At 49.2% G+C, this 16936-nt stretch overlaps 1 protein-coding gene across 1 annotated transcript; it reads right to left on the minus strand.

Moving 5' to 3' along the window:
• Positions 1–3952: 3952 nt before the first annotated feature.
• Positions 3953–13288, minus strand: LOC140402557 (phospholipase A2 OS2-like). The gene is made up of 3 exons (XM_072490407.1): positions 12913–13288; positions 7840–7949; positions 3953–4331 (listed from the first exon to the last, which is right to left on the minus strand). The coding sequence occupies exons 1-3, from the start codon at positions 12975–12977 to the stop codon at positions 4189–4191; spliced, it is 318 nt and encodes a 105-aa protein (XP_072346508.1). The 5' UTR covers positions 12978–13288; the 3' UTR covers positions 3953–4188.
• Positions 13289–16936: the final 3648 nt, after the last annotated feature.

The following is a 16936-nucleotide window of genomic DNA, read 5'->3' on the forward strand; positions in this document are numbered from 1 at the left end:
CAGCTCGCCCAACCGGTGGGTAGAAATCTTACCCTTAGTTTTAATGGGGATCCGGGCAAGCCAGTCCAGAAGCACAGGGTGCTCCCCGCACGAGCTCATGACAGGGAGAGTCATGAGAACCCCGATCCATGTCAGGGTACCTTCCCTGACAGAGGGGCAGCTTAGGGAGGTCAACCGAGACAGGTTTGCTAAGAAGCTGATGGAGCAGCTAAAGGAAATTAACTGGCAGGCAGCGTTTAATATGGGGACCCAGCACCGGAGGAACAAGCTGCTACTCGAGCCCCACACTACCCAGGAATGGGCCATAGGGGACCAAGTAATGGTCCGGAATTTTGCACGGGTAGGAGCCTTTGAGCCACTGTACGCGGGACCGTACAGTATAGTGGACAAGGCCAGCCCCATGGTTTACGCAGTACAGCTCCCCCGGAAGATTAAATGGTTCCACGTGAATCAGTGCAAACTGTTCGACCCCACCAGGGCCGGTAAGAGCAAGGTGGGGGGAAGACGGGGGGTGGTAGTGGAGAAACCCCCCGTAGAATTAACGACGGTGGGGGAGGTCCCTGACTCCACGACCACACAACCGGTGGCAAGGTGCTGTCCCCAAGGGGCAGTCCCAAAGAGACCGACAGTGCTGCAAGCACCCAGCCCAGGGACAGTGATGATTCCCAAGCCCTTACCTGTGGGTCAGGTGGCCTGCCTTAGTATAGAGGCTAAGGAGGCGGAGGAAGTGGAGGTATCACCTTGGGTTTGGGAACCAGTCAGGGGACGAAGGAGCAATCGGGTCTCCAAGCCCCCGGTAAGATGGTCCCCATCACACCTCCCTAGAACCCGGTCCCGCAGTAAGGGGGCCCGAGTAGAAGGGAGCGATGAGGGATCACCGAACCCTGTTGGGAAAGGAGAGGCAAGGGGCAGCCCGAACCCCCGGGAGGGGACGGTCTGGCCCGAGCCGTTGGACCAAACAGGTGGACTGCCCCAGTTTAGCGGGGCACAGTTTTAATTTGGCCACCCGGAGACGGGTGGCATTGTATATAGCATTCCCCCCCTGTTAGTTCTAATTAGTGTGTAGTTGTGTGTGAAGTATTTAGGATCGTGGGAACACAGAAGCGCCTGGTGCAAGGGTAAAATGATGAAGCACCAGGCACTAGGACCCTGGTGCAGCCGGGCTGTAAACACAGAATCACAGACAGGCTGCGGCAACTTCAAAGCGGGAGCTGCTGCTGCCACCGGATAGCGGCAGGCACTAGGACCCTGGGGAGCCGGGCTGTGGACACAGAATCACAGACAGGCTGCGGCAACTTCAAAGCGGGAGCTGCTGCTGCCACTGGATAGCACCCATGCACTTTAAGGTAGGTAGGGCTGTAGAGGCAAGAATGTGTTTTGTTTTTTACAGATGGGGCACCCGACGATGTGGAGTTTGAGGATCTTGGCGATGGTGGGACCGGGAGAACTCCGCAGAGGCGAGACAGAAGAGTCCTTCGACTGACCGGGTTAGGGTGACTGAGGGCAGGCGGGTGTGTTTAACCTGTGAGGGGGACGTTCCTTTGGGGAGATGGTGGTGGCCCAGGAAGCTGAGGCTGGACATGAGGGATCGGTCCTCGGACTGGGAACGCCTGGACACCAACACCTAACGGACCATCACGGGGTCACCGGGTAGGATCACCGTTTGCGGGGATAAGGGGTGGGCTTCTGACCGGGGCATTTATTTGTGTTCATGGGGATCTACCAAGGCATGTCCACAAGGGGCATTAATCACTTTTGTAAGGTGGTGGCAGAACCCAGGGAACGGGATAAATTGACCGCAGTGGGGAGGGATGTGTAACGCCCAGGGAAGGGATGACTGTAGAAGCTACCGAACTGCTGGTTCAGGTAAAGCGACCCCTGCCCACAGCCCAACCGATCGACCCTCACAACTGTCCGATCACCACCAGGGGGGGGCCTGAGAATGGTTTAGTGTTTGCCCCACAAAGGAAATGTTGTACAGGGGGTACATTATGCTGTCGCCTCAGTTGGACTAAACCTCTCAGCTGCAGGTATCGACGATGGAGGATAAATGAAGAGCCCTCAACGGGAAGAAGCGAAGTGCAGCCAAGAAAGGAGGATCCTTGGTGAAATAAACAGATGCAATTGTAAATAGTTGTATGGATTCGCGTGAAATGTGTACTTGATTGTGATATATGTACAGGGACCCTTACGTTTGGGGTCCCGGTGAAATGTGTACTTGATTGTGATATATGTACAGGGACCCTTACGTTTGGGGTTCCGGTGAAATGTGTATATGTTACTGTCTGCTTGAATTAAGTATGGTCTTGTCTTTCCCTTTCATTGAAATCAGGGGTAGCCTAGATTAAGGGAACTGTCTTGGGACTTGTAGTTTCGCATGTTGTTGGGGGGGGGACCTACGGTCCACACAAAGGGAAACAATTGCCCTTCACCTGTGTCGATACGGTCCAAGCAGGTCGGGACGTATCGAAGGGGCATCTGTAAGGTTTTCGGGCAATTCGGCCCTTTTGGAGAAACTCAGAGACTGTAAACTGACTTTTCAGCCAAGAGAACAGAACCAGTTTTCCCAGCAGGCTTGGTCCGCTGAGCTGAGTAGGGACATAAGCACATAAATATTTACAAACACCCCCCTAGGAGCTACAAGGAAGAAGGAGCCAGACAACAAGATAACATCAAAACACAGACAAAGGGGCACGGGAATACACAGGAGGCTTGCATGCAAGCAGGACAATGGGATGGTCATAGCCCCATGCAAATGTAAATGACCTGGCCTCCACCAGAGCAGAATCCAATCAACACCCCATCAACATAGCAGCTATCTCCGGAGCAGATGGAAGTCTTTGAAAATCTTCAAGGGAGCTCAACCTCGTTATCTCAAAAAAACAGACTGGAGGCGGACCTAGGGGAGGTACTCCCATCTCGACAGGTCTGACCGGCCCAAAGGGGGCGGGACCAGCGGGAACTTTAAACCTTACCTTTTTCAATGCAAAAGGGGCTGGCCGATCACAGGACAAAGCCAGGTAAAACAATATAAAAGGGGCTGTGTTTTCGATTGGGGGTCTCTTCGTTCTTGGCTCGACCTCTGCACCCCTGACTTGACCTCTGCAGCCTGTGACCGTAAGTACCCTGCAGCAGCTTACGAAACTCCCTTGACTTTAATAGTGGTTGAGGCTTTGGGGAAGGGAACTTGTTTTGTGCCTTGTGATATTGCTAAAAACTGTGTAATCATAAGAATTTTCGTTGTGTCCGCTGTATTACTTTTGAATAGACTTAGTTGTATTAGAGCATAAGATTTTATTGTGTTTCTTCTGTTGATGATTTTGACCTGGGTTTTGCAATAAACCTTGATTTGATGATAATTGGAGTCGTTTAAATTCTTCAATCTTTCACCAGCGATCTCTGACCAAGTCATTGTTAAAATACTCCTCACCTTAATTCCGGGTTCAGGAATCGAGGGTCATCTTGAGCGATTCACTCAGGACAGACTGCTGGTTAGGGAATAAACAGCAGTGTCCTATTCTCTCTCTTGGGAAAGCTACTCTAGTGGAGTAGGAACCGGGTGAGTGTTGCACCACCGGCAAGAGAGAGAATCACCTGGGTATTGGTAGGGGTCTGGAGATCTGTGTGATATAAGTCTCAGGCTGTCGGTTAGGAATAAACGGCAGGCTTGAATCAGTGCTCTCTTCAGTGGAAGTGTCCCAGCGCGGCATCCCCTGGCCTCTGAAGTTTCAGTGCCAGCTGGAGAGAGACACACACAGATATTCAAACCCCAGATATCGGCCCAGTAGTGGAGTAGCGGAGATGGCACCCTCTACAGTGGCAGTGTCGCACCACAAAGTACAAAGAGAACAGCAGGATCCCATACTGTCTGTGAAAGGTCAGAGTGTCTGTGCAGAAACTAATTGGACACGCCCCCTGTATCAATAATGAATAAACACTCCCACTCCCAGCATTGCATGCTTCAATCAGTGTATTTTATTTCACCAGAATTGTAAAGTACATTTGAAATGAATTAAAGGTAAAACAGCAACAAAAGCGAGATCTGAGAGAGACTCAGTGAGCAATTAGAAATCAGGGAGACGGCGAGAGAGAAATCCCATCAATCACACCCGGAATATTCTATTGGAGAGATTCTTGTCAGTGTGACTCTCGGTCACATCTCCATCGCTTCATTGCGAGCTGGAGCTATTAGACGGTCTTACACAGGCTTTGGTCATAATCATAATACTTTGGGTTGTATGAGTGGCTGTGCTCCCTGAAGCACAGAGCAGCTGCAACATCGCAGTTGCAGACCTTCGTACCACATGCTAAACGTGTCAGAGGTGTATCAGCTGAAAAAGAGGAGAGAACAACCAAATATACACAGTGTAAAATATGCACTGTAATGTACACATAAAAACACACACTGGGATATACACACATTAATGTACACACTGATGTGGTGGGTGGGGTTGAGGATGTGAGATTCTGCAACATTGAAAAATCCTCATTGTTGTTGGGTCCTTAATGTTGTGGGTGACTCACAATGGTTGGGGCCCAATAATGTTCTTCAAGCTTCCGAAACGACGGGGCTGCTAACGTCTCAGAATGTCTCTGATGTGCGAATGGCCGTCCTCAAGTTCTGGATGGTCATTAATTTTTAATCTAATACTTTGGTGCTGAGGGGGTGGGTGGGTCTGAAGCTGTGGAGAGTCGTTAACGTGGGTGAGGAAGGGGTGGCCTGGAATCGTCGGCTGTGGATTCTGTCCTTGGTGTTGTCAGGGGTTCCCCAATATTGTGAAATTCCCTAATGCTGTCAGTGATGTGGGCTGCGTTCCTTTAATGTATTGGGGGCCCTAACATTGTGGGGTGCCCCTAACATGGTGATTTCTATGGGTGACATAATGAGAGTCCCACCACAGCGAGAAGCAGCAAACTATCTCAAACCTCGATATCGCCACAAATGTTCCCCACCTCGAATCTGGGGAATTGTGAAATATCGCTGAGCGATATTTCTAAACTTGAAACCCAAATTAGTTCAACAAAATTCACTGCGAGGCAGGTGATGTCTGATCCACAGCAACCACATCTTCAGTAAGTGTCCACAGCTCGAGGAACTGCATCTCAGAGTGAATGAGCTGGACTCGGAGCTTCAGACAAGAATTGCTATTGCAATGGGCCATTTACCTTTGGAAGAGCATTCTACTGAGACAGGACAGGTGATTGATAACAAATTCTTGATAATGGTGAGCTGGTGATAAATATCAGGAGACAGCATGTACGTGTCTCTGTACTGACTGGATATTATAATTAAATAGGTATTAATCTGTTATAATTGGTTAGTCATTCTTTTATACTCTGCATAATTTCAACCCAATGAATAGTCATAATTGGACATAGATAACTAATGATATGTGATTGGTATGTGCTGAACTCCTGTAACTTAATCTGAAATATAATTGTCTATACAATACTGGAAACAGGGCTGTCTGGTGTGATAGCCGCAAACACCACCAGTCCAGTTCTAACTGCAATAAGGATCTTGTTTATAACCCCATGACACCCCTGGGGAGTGGTTAGGGCTCACTCACTGTCTGAGATGTCATACGAGGCAGGCTCACATTTCTGGCCCTGTTCCCTCCTACCTCACATTGAGGGTGACACCAGGTGGGATGTTCAAGCATCATGGGGGACCTGCCCCACCATCACTCCCCACCCTGCACACCCTCTACATCCAGGCCCAGCCCATTCCCAACACCCTGGAGGTAGAGGATGGCTGCAGGGTCAGAATGTTGGTGCAAAAATGTTTCCTGGTGACGAGAAACATGGGGCTGGAGTCTCCGCCGGCGGGATGCTCCATTTTGCCGGCAGCCCGGGGGTTTGCCGACGGTGTGGGGCTGCCCCACAATGGGAAACCCCATTGAGCGGCCGGCGTAGCGGAGAAACCCGCCGGCGGGGTGAAACAGAAATGTGGCCGGGTGGAGAATTCAGCCCATTGTTGTGCCCTATCACTGATGTGCCACACCCGTGCCAACTTAAGTGGTCTGATAGATCATAGACTCCCTACATTTCAGAAGGAAGTCATTCGACCCATCGAGCCTGCACTTTCCCACCTGTGTCTGGGTGTTTAATGGTCTCTGGGCTACTCTATGGGACGGAGGTGTGTCTGGAGTGATCTGAAGTCTCCACTGTCACCTCGCATTACCAGTCCTGGAGGCCGACTCTCGTCTGAGGCATGGTCTCGATGCCCTCAACCATGAAGCACTGAGACTGGGACACATGCCCCCGAGACTGGGCCATGCCACTTGCTGCAGGGACATTATTGGGCTCTCACTTGGTTGCCAAGTGCTGACGTCTGTTTCCAAAATTGCGCTTTCCTCAGCCTCGCCCGCTTGATTTGGGGGCGAGGCCCACCTGCTCAAAATGGCGACCCGATAGTGGAATTCTTCGCTATTCCTTGCAAATCTCACCATGCAGAATATGATGGTGCCTGGCCCGGTAACAGGATGCAAATATATACACTGGGTTTTTTTAAATTTAAACTACCAAATTCATTTTCTTTTCAAATTAAGGGGCAATTTAGCTTGGCCAATCTACCCACCCAGCACATCTTTTGGGTTGTGGGGATGAGACCCAGGCAGATACGGGGAGAACGTGTAAACTCCACATGTGATTGAGGGCCGGGATCGAACCCAGGTCTTCGGTGCCATGAGGCAGCAGTGCTAACCACTGTGCCGCCCTCAGATGCAAATAGATCGTAATTGTCCGTGTCTATTCTCCCACTGGTGCCCCATTTCTGTCCGACTCTGGATTCTTTGCAGACGGCCGCTGGAACCAGAGTTCCTGATGCGCGGAGAATCCAGCCCATAGTCTCCCAAACGGAAAGTTCCGGGCCTGGGGTGAAATTCTCCCCCAACGGCGCGATGTCTGCCGACTGGCGCCAAAAACGGCGCCAATCAGACGGGCATCGCGCCGGCCCAAAGGTGCGGAATGCTCCGCATCTTTGGCGGCCTAGCCCCAACATTGAGGGGCTAGGCCGACGCCGGAGGGATTTCCGCCCCGCCAGCTGGCGGAAATGGCGTTTGTTGCCCCGCCAGCTGGCGCGGAAATGCGGCGCATGCGTGGGAGCGTCAGCGGCCGCTGTCAGTTTCCCGGCGCATGCGCAGTGGGGAGAGTCTCTTCCGCCTCCGCCATGGTGGAGGCCGTGGCGGAGGCGGAAGGGAAAGAGTGCCCCCACAGCACAGGCCCGCCCGCGGATCGGTGGGCCCCGATCGCGGGCCAGGCCACCGTGGGGGCACTCCCCGGGGTCAGATCGCCCCGCGCCCCCCCCCCCCCCCCCAGGACCCCGGAGCCCGCCCACGCCGCCTGGTCCCGCCGGTAAATACCAGGTTTGATTTACGCTGGCGGGACAGGCAATTTCTGGGCGGGACTTCAGCCCATCCGGGCCGGAGAATCCAGCGGGGGGTCCCGCCAACCGGCGCGGCCCGATTCCCGCCCCCGCCCAATCTCCGGTACCAAAGACTTCGGCGGGGGCGGGATTCACGGCGGGGGGTCGGAGAATGACGCCCCTGGTCCCTTGAGCATTCCCAATTTTAATCGGTTCACCATTGGTGGCCGTGTCTTCAGGTGTCTGGGCCCCAAGCTCCGAAATTCCCTCCCTCCACCTTTCCGCCTCTATTGAGACATTCCTTAAAACATCTTTCGTCATCTGAACATTGGATGTTTCATTGCCCTAAAGGCACCACATAAATCTAAGTTGTTGTTGTCTCTTGCTGATGTTGATCGATTGAGGGAAGGGAGAGGACAGGGAGTCAGTGGAACTTCCCAAAGTCAAATTGATTTTGTTTGGTGTTTACTTACCGCATCTGGGGACCTCATTTTCACAATGTGTCGAGTACGGTGTAAACAGAGGTTTACATCCCAGTGAACTTTCGGCTTCTCCATAACAGTCATCGTGAACTTGACAGCATCTGAGTGGGTGACAAACAAGAGCTATCATTTCAGATGTAAGTTTTTCACGGAGAGACTGAAACTCAGTCAGGGGCTTAATGATTCCAAACAAGCCTCAGATTGGGTTCCCAACTCTGAAGAATTGTCCTGAAGTTTTCAGGAGCTAAAGATGAATCCTCAGGGAACTCATTTCACATAACTGAGGGGATTGCTGCACTTTAACAACATGGTCTTCTCCTATTATATTTCTTTTTAAAAATAAATTTAGAGTACTCATTTCATTTTATTTCCAATTCAGGGGCAATTTAATGTGGCCAATCCACCTGCTCTGCATATCTTTGGGTTGTGGGGGCGAAACCCACGCAAACACGGGGAGAATGTGCAAATTCCACATGGACAGTGACCCAGGGCCGGGATCGAACCTGGGATCTCGGCGCTGTGAAGCAGCAGTGCTAACCACTGCGCCACCGTACTGCCCTCCTATTTTATTTCAACGGATTTGTTCATTGGAGATAAACTGGGGATGGGAGGGAAAATATGTTTCTGAAAAAACACCCAATCAGATGAAAAAGAGTGGAAATGTCAGACCAATGGCAGCATGGAGGTGGGATGTTTGAGGTGGGAGGTGATATCTTGAACAATCCAGGAGTATATACAATTATTCTTGGTATCATCATCATCAAAGCGATATTTTCTGAAAGAACATGGAGCCCTGCCCACAACAAACATGGAGATTGTCCGAGACAAACATGGAGGCTGCCCACGACAAACATGGAGGCTGCCCACGACAAACATGGAGGCTGCCCACGACAAACATGGAGGCTGCCCACGACAAACATGGAGGCTGCCCACGACAAACATGGAGGCTGCACCCAAGAAATGTGGCAATAAGCTGCCCATGACAAATATCGAGGCTGTCTATGACCAGCATGGTGGTCTGAAGATTTTGCTGTTTTCCACTTACAAACCAAAATTCAACGACTTTAACTTGCTGCTTTTGTATTCAGGTAGTGGGAGATTACCAGAAATTGTAAGTAACAGCAGAGGTCCAGTTTAATTGGGTCATTTATTCGGGTGACCAGGTTTTCAAAAGTCAAAAGTCGGACACATTGAAAAACCAACCGAGATGATGCTCATGTTGAGTGACCAATGGCAGGAGTCTGGGGAATATGTCCAATCAGAGTTGGATACCCTTTAAAGACTCCCAAATATTGAAGACAGCGGTTATGAGCGACAGAATTCTATTTCAATGGACCCAATCTTCCGAGGAATGACGATCACTGATCATCGGATTGCCACTCCTCTCACACTTACTTCCCTCGCTGCTGGTCTGTGATGTGGAGAGATGCCAACAGGGTGGGTTCAATTTCCGCACCTTCTGGGGTTATCCATGAAGGCCCCGCCTTCTCAACCCTGACCCTCTCCTGAGGTGTGGTGACCCTCAGGTTAAATCACCAACAGTCAACTCACTCCCTCAAAGGGGAAAGCAGCCTATGGCCTTCTGGGATGATGGCAACTTCACCTTTTTCACTTCCCTTGAAGCGGAGCTCAATCTTTCTCACTTGGATCTCTGAACAGGGTCTCCCGGGAAATACTGAGCAGAACTGCTCCTGGAGTCGGTGCCTCACGGAGCAGGAACAGCCCTGAATAGTTACCCCAAGTAGCTCCTATAAATTAACCTCAGTAACCCCCATAAAATACCCCAGTAACTCCTACAAATTACTCCCAGTAACTCCTATAAATTACTCCCAGTAACTCCTATAAATTACCCCCAGTGACTCCTATAAATTACCCCCAGTAACTCCTATAAATTAACCTCAGTAACCCCCATAAAATACCCCAGTAACTCCTACAAATTACCCCCAGTAACTCCTATAAATTACCCCCAGTAGCTCTTATAAATTACCCCACTAACTCCTATAAATTACCCCAGTAGCTCCTATAAATTACCCAAGTAACTCCTGTAAATTACCCCCAGTGACTCCTATAAATTACCCCCAGTAACTCCTATAAATTACCCCCAGTAGCTCCTATAAATTACCCCAGTAACTCCTATAAATTACCCCCAGTGACTGCTATAAATTACCCCAGTGACTCCTATAAATTACCCCCAGTAACTCCTATAAATTACCCCCAGTAGCTCCTATAGATTACCCCCAGTAGCTCCTATCAATTACCCAAGTCACTCCTATAAATTACCCCCAGTAACTCCTATAAATTACCCCCAGTAACTCCTATAAATTACCCCCAGTAGCTCCTATAGATTACCCCCAGTAACTCCTATAAATTACCCCCAGTAACTCCTATAAATTACCCCCAGTAACTCCTATAAATTACCCCCAGTAGCTCCTATAGATTACCCCCAGTAACTCCTATAAATTACCCCCAGTAACTCCTATAAATTACCCAAGTCACTCCTATAAATTACCCCCAGTAACTCCTATATATTACCCCCAGTGACTCCTATAAATTACCCCAGTCACTCCTATAAATTACCCCCAGTAACTCCTATACATTACCCCCAGAAACTCCAATAAATTACCCCAGTAACTCCTATAAATTACCCCCAGTAACTCCTATAAATTACCCCCAGTAACTCCTATAAATTACCCCCAGTAACTCCTATCAAGTACCCCCAGTAACTCCCATAAATTACCCACAGGAACTCCTATAAATTACCCCCAGTAACTCCTATAAATTACCCCAAGTAACTCCTATAAATTACCCCCAGTAGCTCCTATAAATTACCCCCAGTAACTCCGATAAATTAGCCAAGTAACTCGTATAAATTACCCCAAGTAACTCCTATAAATTACCCCAAGTAACTCCTATAAATTACCCCAAGTAACTCCTATAAATTACCCCCAGTAGCTCCTATAAATTACCCCAGTAGCTCCTATAAATTAACCTCAGTAACCCCCATAAAATACCCCAGTAACTCCTACAAATTACCCCCAGTAACTCCTATAAATTACTCCCAGTAACTCCTATAAATTACCCCCAGTGACTCCTATAAATTACCCCCAGTAACTCCTATAAATTAACCTCAGTAACCCCCATAAAATACCCCAGTAACTCCTATAAATTACCCCAAGTAGCTCCTATAAATTAACCTCAGTAACCCCCATAAAATACCCCAGTAACTCCTAAAAATTACCCCCAGTAACTCCTCTAAATTACTCCCAGTAACTCCTCTAAATTACTCCCAGTAACTCCTATAAATTACCCCCAGTAACTCCTATAAATTACCCCCAGTAACTCCTATAAATTTCCCCCAGTAACTCCTATAAATTAACCTCAGTAACCCCCATAAAATACCCCAGTAACTCCTATAAATTACCCCAAGTAGCTCCTATAAATTAACCTCAGTAACCCCCATAAAATACCCCAGTAACTCCTAAAAATTACCCCCAGTAACTCCTCTAAATTACTCCCAGTAACTCCTCTAAATTACTCCCAGTAACTCCTATAAATTACCCCCAGTAACTCCTATAAATTACCCCCAGTAGCTCCTATAAATTACCCCAGTAACTCCTATAAATTACCCCCAGTAGCTCCTAGAAATTACCCCCAGTAGCTCCTATAAATTACCCAAGTAACTCCTGTAAATTACCCCCAGTGACTCCTATAAATTACCCCCAGTAACTCCTATAAATTACCCCCAGTAGCTCCTATAAATTACCCCAGTAACTCCTATAAATTACCCCCAGTAACTGCTATAAATTACCCCCAGTGACTCCTATAAATTACCCCAGTGACTCCTATAAATTACCCCCAGTAACTCCTATAAATTACCCCAGTAACTCCTATAAATTACCCCCAGTGACTCCTATAAATTACCCCCAGTATCTCCTATAAATTACCCCAGTAATTCCTATAAATTACCCCAGTAACTCCTATAAATTACCCCCAGTAACTCCGACAAATTACCCCAGTAACTCCTATAAATTACCCCCAGTAGCTCCTATAAATTACCCCCAGTATCTCCTATAAATTACCCCCAGTAGCTCCTATAAATTACCCCCAGTTGCTCCTATAAATTACCCCCAGTAGCTCCTATAAATTACCCCCAGTTGCTCCTATAAATTACCCCCAGTATCTCCTATAAATTACCCCAGTAATTCCTATAAATTACCCCCAGTAACTCCTATAAATTACCCCCAGTATCTCCTATAAATTACCCCAGTAACTCCTATAAATTACCCCAGTAACTCCTATAAATTACCCCCAGTAACTCCTATAAATTACCCCAGTAACTCCTATAAATTACCCCAGTAACTCCTATAAATTACCCCCAGTAACTCCTATAAATTACCCCAGTAACTCCTATAAATTACCCCAGTAACTCCTATAAATTACCCCCAGTAACTCCTATAAATTACCCCCAGTAGCTCCTATAAATTACCCCCAGTAGCTCCTATGAATTACCCCCAGTAACTCTTATAAATTACCCCCAGTAGCTCCTAGAAATTACCCCCAGTAACTCATATAAATTACCCCCAGTGACTCCTATAAATTACCTCCAGTAACTCCTATAAATTACCCCCAGTGACTCCTATAAATTACCTCCAGTAACTCCTATAAATTACCCCCAGTAACTCCTTTAAATTACCCCCAGTAACTCCTATTAATTACCCCCAGTAACTCCTATATATTACCCCCAGTAACTCCTATAAATTACCCCCAGTAACTCCTGAAAGTTAACTGCAGTTACTCCAATGAGTTACTGAATAAATGACTCTCCATTTATCGGAACATGAGGTCAACCTGGTCATTATATCTTAGCGATTGTGGGATCTTGCTGTGTACAAATTGCGTTCTACCTGGAGGCAGTGATAAGGACGATAGAGAAACAAGCTCTGTCTTTCTGAGGAATGTCTTGTCTCTGCTTTGTACCAGAGTAAAACCTTGCTGATTCTCAGCCAGCGCAAACACCCACATCTTCACGGAGAGAGTTTTTACACAAGTATCGTCTCATTTTACCTGTCGAGGTCATCCAATGGCTGGTTTCCATTTCCTCCATACCCACAGAAACAGCCATAGTCCATGTAGCGCTGGTTCGGGACATTTGGACTGGCACACACAACAACATTTTTGAAGTTAACCACGCTTCTTCCCTGAACTGCGAATCCCTGAGCAGGGATGCAAATTGCTACAAGAGGAAAACAAAATGAATCATTGTGTCAGGAAAGCCCTGGTACAGAGTGAGCAGGGAGACAATTTACCAACACGCCGATTTAGAAAGCAGAAGAACGGCAAAAGAATATTCCTGAATTCAGCGGAAATTGAGTCTGGGAAACAGGCCATTCGGCCCAACAATCCCATGGGCTGGATTCTCCGTCAGTAGCGGGGTTCCCGACCCAGCGGAGAATCGAGCACTGGTCTAAAAGCGAGATCAGTGCCGATGTTGCAGTCCCCCGCCCGCAGCGGCAGTGAGCTACACGCCCGTCGCCGGCAGGAGGATGCAAATGGGCATTGAGCATCCAGTAAACTCTGATTAACGGGCTGGAAACCCGCTTTTCCAGACCCCCGGGATGCTCCAGGCCTCGCAGCCGGGATTCAGGCGGCTGTGGATTGGCGAGGGTATTTTCAGGGGTTGCCCTGAAGCTGTGCACCCCGCGGTGGGTCAAGGCGGTAAGTATGTAACGTACGTGCCCCCCCAAGTCCATGGATGGCCCCCAGCCCCTCACAACACAAACCCTCTTGGTCTGACTGACAGCCCCTCACCACATCAAAGGCAGATAAGTGCTTCATGCGTAAAACAGAGCAAGTCAAAGCAATTGGCGGCCCTTTAGCGGGTCCGACGGCCTCCCACAAGCTCCATGCCCTGCATACATTTGTGTAGCGAATGAGAGCAATTTGCTCCTAGGACCCACTCCTAGTGCCAGCGCAGACCCGGAGCGATTCCACTCCAGCGGGAGAACATGGACTCCTGAATGGACAATCCAGACGCATGGTTATTGATCTGTTCCACACCAGGTTCCTCCCACCCTCTTCCTCTAACAGTAGCAGTGTAACTTTCCATTCCTTTCTCCCTCATTTACTTACCGAGCTTACCCTCAAAGCCATCAATAATATTCACATCAAATATTCCCTGTGGCAGTGAGTTTCACAATCTGCCCATCAAACACTCCCAGGACAGGTACAGCACGGGGTCAGATACAGAGTAAAGCTCCCTCTACACTGTCCCCATCAAACACTCCCAGGACAGGTACAGCGCGGGATTAGATACAGAGTAAAGCTCCCTCTACACTGTCCCCATCAAACACTGCCATCACAGGTACAGCACGGGGTTAGATACAGAGTAAAGCTCCCTCTACACTGTCCCCATCAAACACTGCCAGGACAGGTACAGCACGGGGTTAGATACAGAGTAAAGCTCCCTCTACACTGTCCCCATCAAACACTCCCAGGACAGGGACAGCACGGGGTTAGATACAGAGTAAAGCTCCCTCTACACTGTCCCCATCAAACACTCCCAGGACAGGTACAGCACGGGATTAGATACAGAGTAAAGCTCCCTCTACACTGTCCCATCAAACACTCCCAGGACAGGTATTCACATTTATTTTAGCTTCTTTCTCATTGACAATTCCCTGTTCTGAATTACCCCAGTTTTGGGTGCTGCCTCACTTGCTGTTCCCCCCACTCCTACAGCACATCCCTGAGGTCTCCAGTTGATCACTTACCTCCGAGCACGATGAGCATGGCAGTGAGTTTCGGGGACTCCATGATTTCTCGTTTCCTCCGAGTGATCGATGTTTGTCTCTCCGTGGCTCTGCCTCTTTTATTCGGCTCTCGGGGAGGTTACAACCCAGATTAGCTCAGCAAATGCAAATAGGGTGAAGAATCCTTGGCTGCTGATTCAGATATTTTGCTGTTGTCCAACCTGTGAGAGGTTGCAAGCACCTGTGGTTCTGGTGTGGGGCTTGTAGGCTTGGATTCTCTGAGCAAAATACTGAGAAGTGAGGACATTTGTAAGTGTCACTTTATAGGTTGTGATGCACCACATGAATATATATGCCCAATCTTGTAGCTCAGGGCCTAATCAAGAGTCAGCACTTTCAGGAACTGTACCCCAGTGAGAGTCAGCACCATCAGGAACTGTGCCCCAGTGAGAGTCAGCACCTTCAGGAACTGTACCCCAGTGAGAGTCACCACCTTCAGGAACTGTACCCCAGTGGGAGTCAGCACCTTCAGGAACTGTACCCGAGTGAGAGTCAGCAACTTCAGGAACTGTACCCCAGTGAGAGTCAGCAGCTTCAGGAACTGTACCCCAGTGAGAGTCAGAACCTTCAAGAACTGTACCCCAGTGAGAGTCAGCACCTTCAGGAACTGTACCCCAGTGAGAGTCAGCACCTTCAGGAACTGTACCCCAGTGAGAGTCACCACCTTCGGGAACTGTACTCCAGTGAGAGTCAGCACCTTCAGGAACTGTACCCCAGTGAGAGTCATCACCTTCAGGAACTGTACCCCAGTGGGAGTCAGCACCTTCAGGAACTGTACCCCAGTGAGAGTCAGCAACTTCAGGAACTGTACCCCAGTGGGAGTCAGCACCTTCAGGAACTGTACCCCAGTGAGAGTCAGCAACTTCAGGAACTGTACCCCAGTGAGATTCAGCACCTTCAGGAACCGTACCACAGTGAGAGTCAGCACCTTCAGGAACTGTACCCCCAGTGAGAGTCAGCACCTTCAGGAACTGTACCCCAGTGAGAGTCAGCACCTTCAGGAACTGTGCCCCAGTGAGAGTCAGCAACTTCAGGAACTGTACCCCAGTGAGAGTCAGCACCTTCAGGAACTGTACCCCAGTGAGAGTCAGCACCTTCAGGAACTTTAAGAGCAGCACGGTAGCATTGTGTATAGCACAATTGCTTCACAGCTCCAGGGTCCCAGATTCGATTCCAGCTTGGGTCACTGTTTGTGGGGAGTCTGCACATCCTTCCCGTTTGTGCGTGGGTTTCCTCCGGGTGCTCCGGTTTCCTCCCACAGTCCAAAGATGTGCAGGTTAGGTGGATTGGCCATGATAAATTGCCCTTAGTGTCCAAAATTGCCTTTAGTGTTGGATGGGGTTACTGGGTTATGGGAATAGGGTGGAGGTATGGACCTTGGGTAGGGTGCTCTTTCCAAGAGCCGGTGGAGACTCGATGGGTCGAATGGTCTCCTTCTGCACTGTAAATTCTAAGATAATCTATGAACTTTACCCCAGTGAGAGTCGGCACCTTCGGGAACTGTACTCCAGTGAGAGTCAGTATGCTCAGGAACTGTACCCCAGTGAGAGTCAGCAAGTTCAGGAACTGCACCCCAGTGAGAGTCAGCACCTTCAGGAACTGTACTCCAGTGAGAGTCAGCACCTTCAGGAACAGTACCCCAGTGAGAGTCAGCACCTTCAGGAACTGTACCCCAGTGAGAGTCAGCACCTTCAGGAACTGTACTCCAGTGAGAGTCAGCACATTCAGGAACTGTCTCCCAGTGAGAGTCAGCACCTTCAGAAACTGTGCCCCAGTGAGAGTCAGCACCTTCAGGAACTGTACCCCAGTGAGAGTCAGCAGATTCAGGAACTGTCTCCCAGTGAGAGTCAGCACCTTCAGGAACTGTGCCCCAGTGAGAGTCAGCACCTTCAGGAACTGTACCCCAGTGAGACTCAGCACCTTCTGGTACTGTACCCCAGTGAGAGTCAGCACCTTCAGGAACTGTACCCCAGTGAGAGTCAGCACCTTCAGGAATTGTGCCCCAGTGAGAGTCAGCACCTTCAGGAACTGTACCCCAGTGAGAGTCAGCAACTTCAGGAACTGTACCCCAGTGAGAGCCAGCACCTTCAGGAACTGTACCCCAGTGAGAGTCAGCACCTTCAGGAACTGTACCCCAGTGAGAGTCAGCACCTTCAGGAACTGTACCCCAGTGAGAGTCAGCACCTTCAGGAACTGTACCCCAGTGAGAGTCAGCAACTTCAGGAACTGTCTCCCAGTGAGAGTCAGCACCTTCAGGAACTGTGCCCCAGTGAGAGTCA

The sequence above is a fragment of the Scyliorhinus torazame genome, chromosome 25, assembly GCF_047496885.1.
Source record: "Scyliorhinus torazame isolate Kashiwa2021f chromosome 25, sScyTor2.1, whole genome shotgun sequence".
In the NCBI taxonomy this organism is placed as follows: domain Eukaryota; kingdom Metazoa; phylum Chordata; class Chondrichthyes; order Carcharhiniformes; family Scyliorhinidae; genus Scyliorhinus; species Scyliorhinus torazame.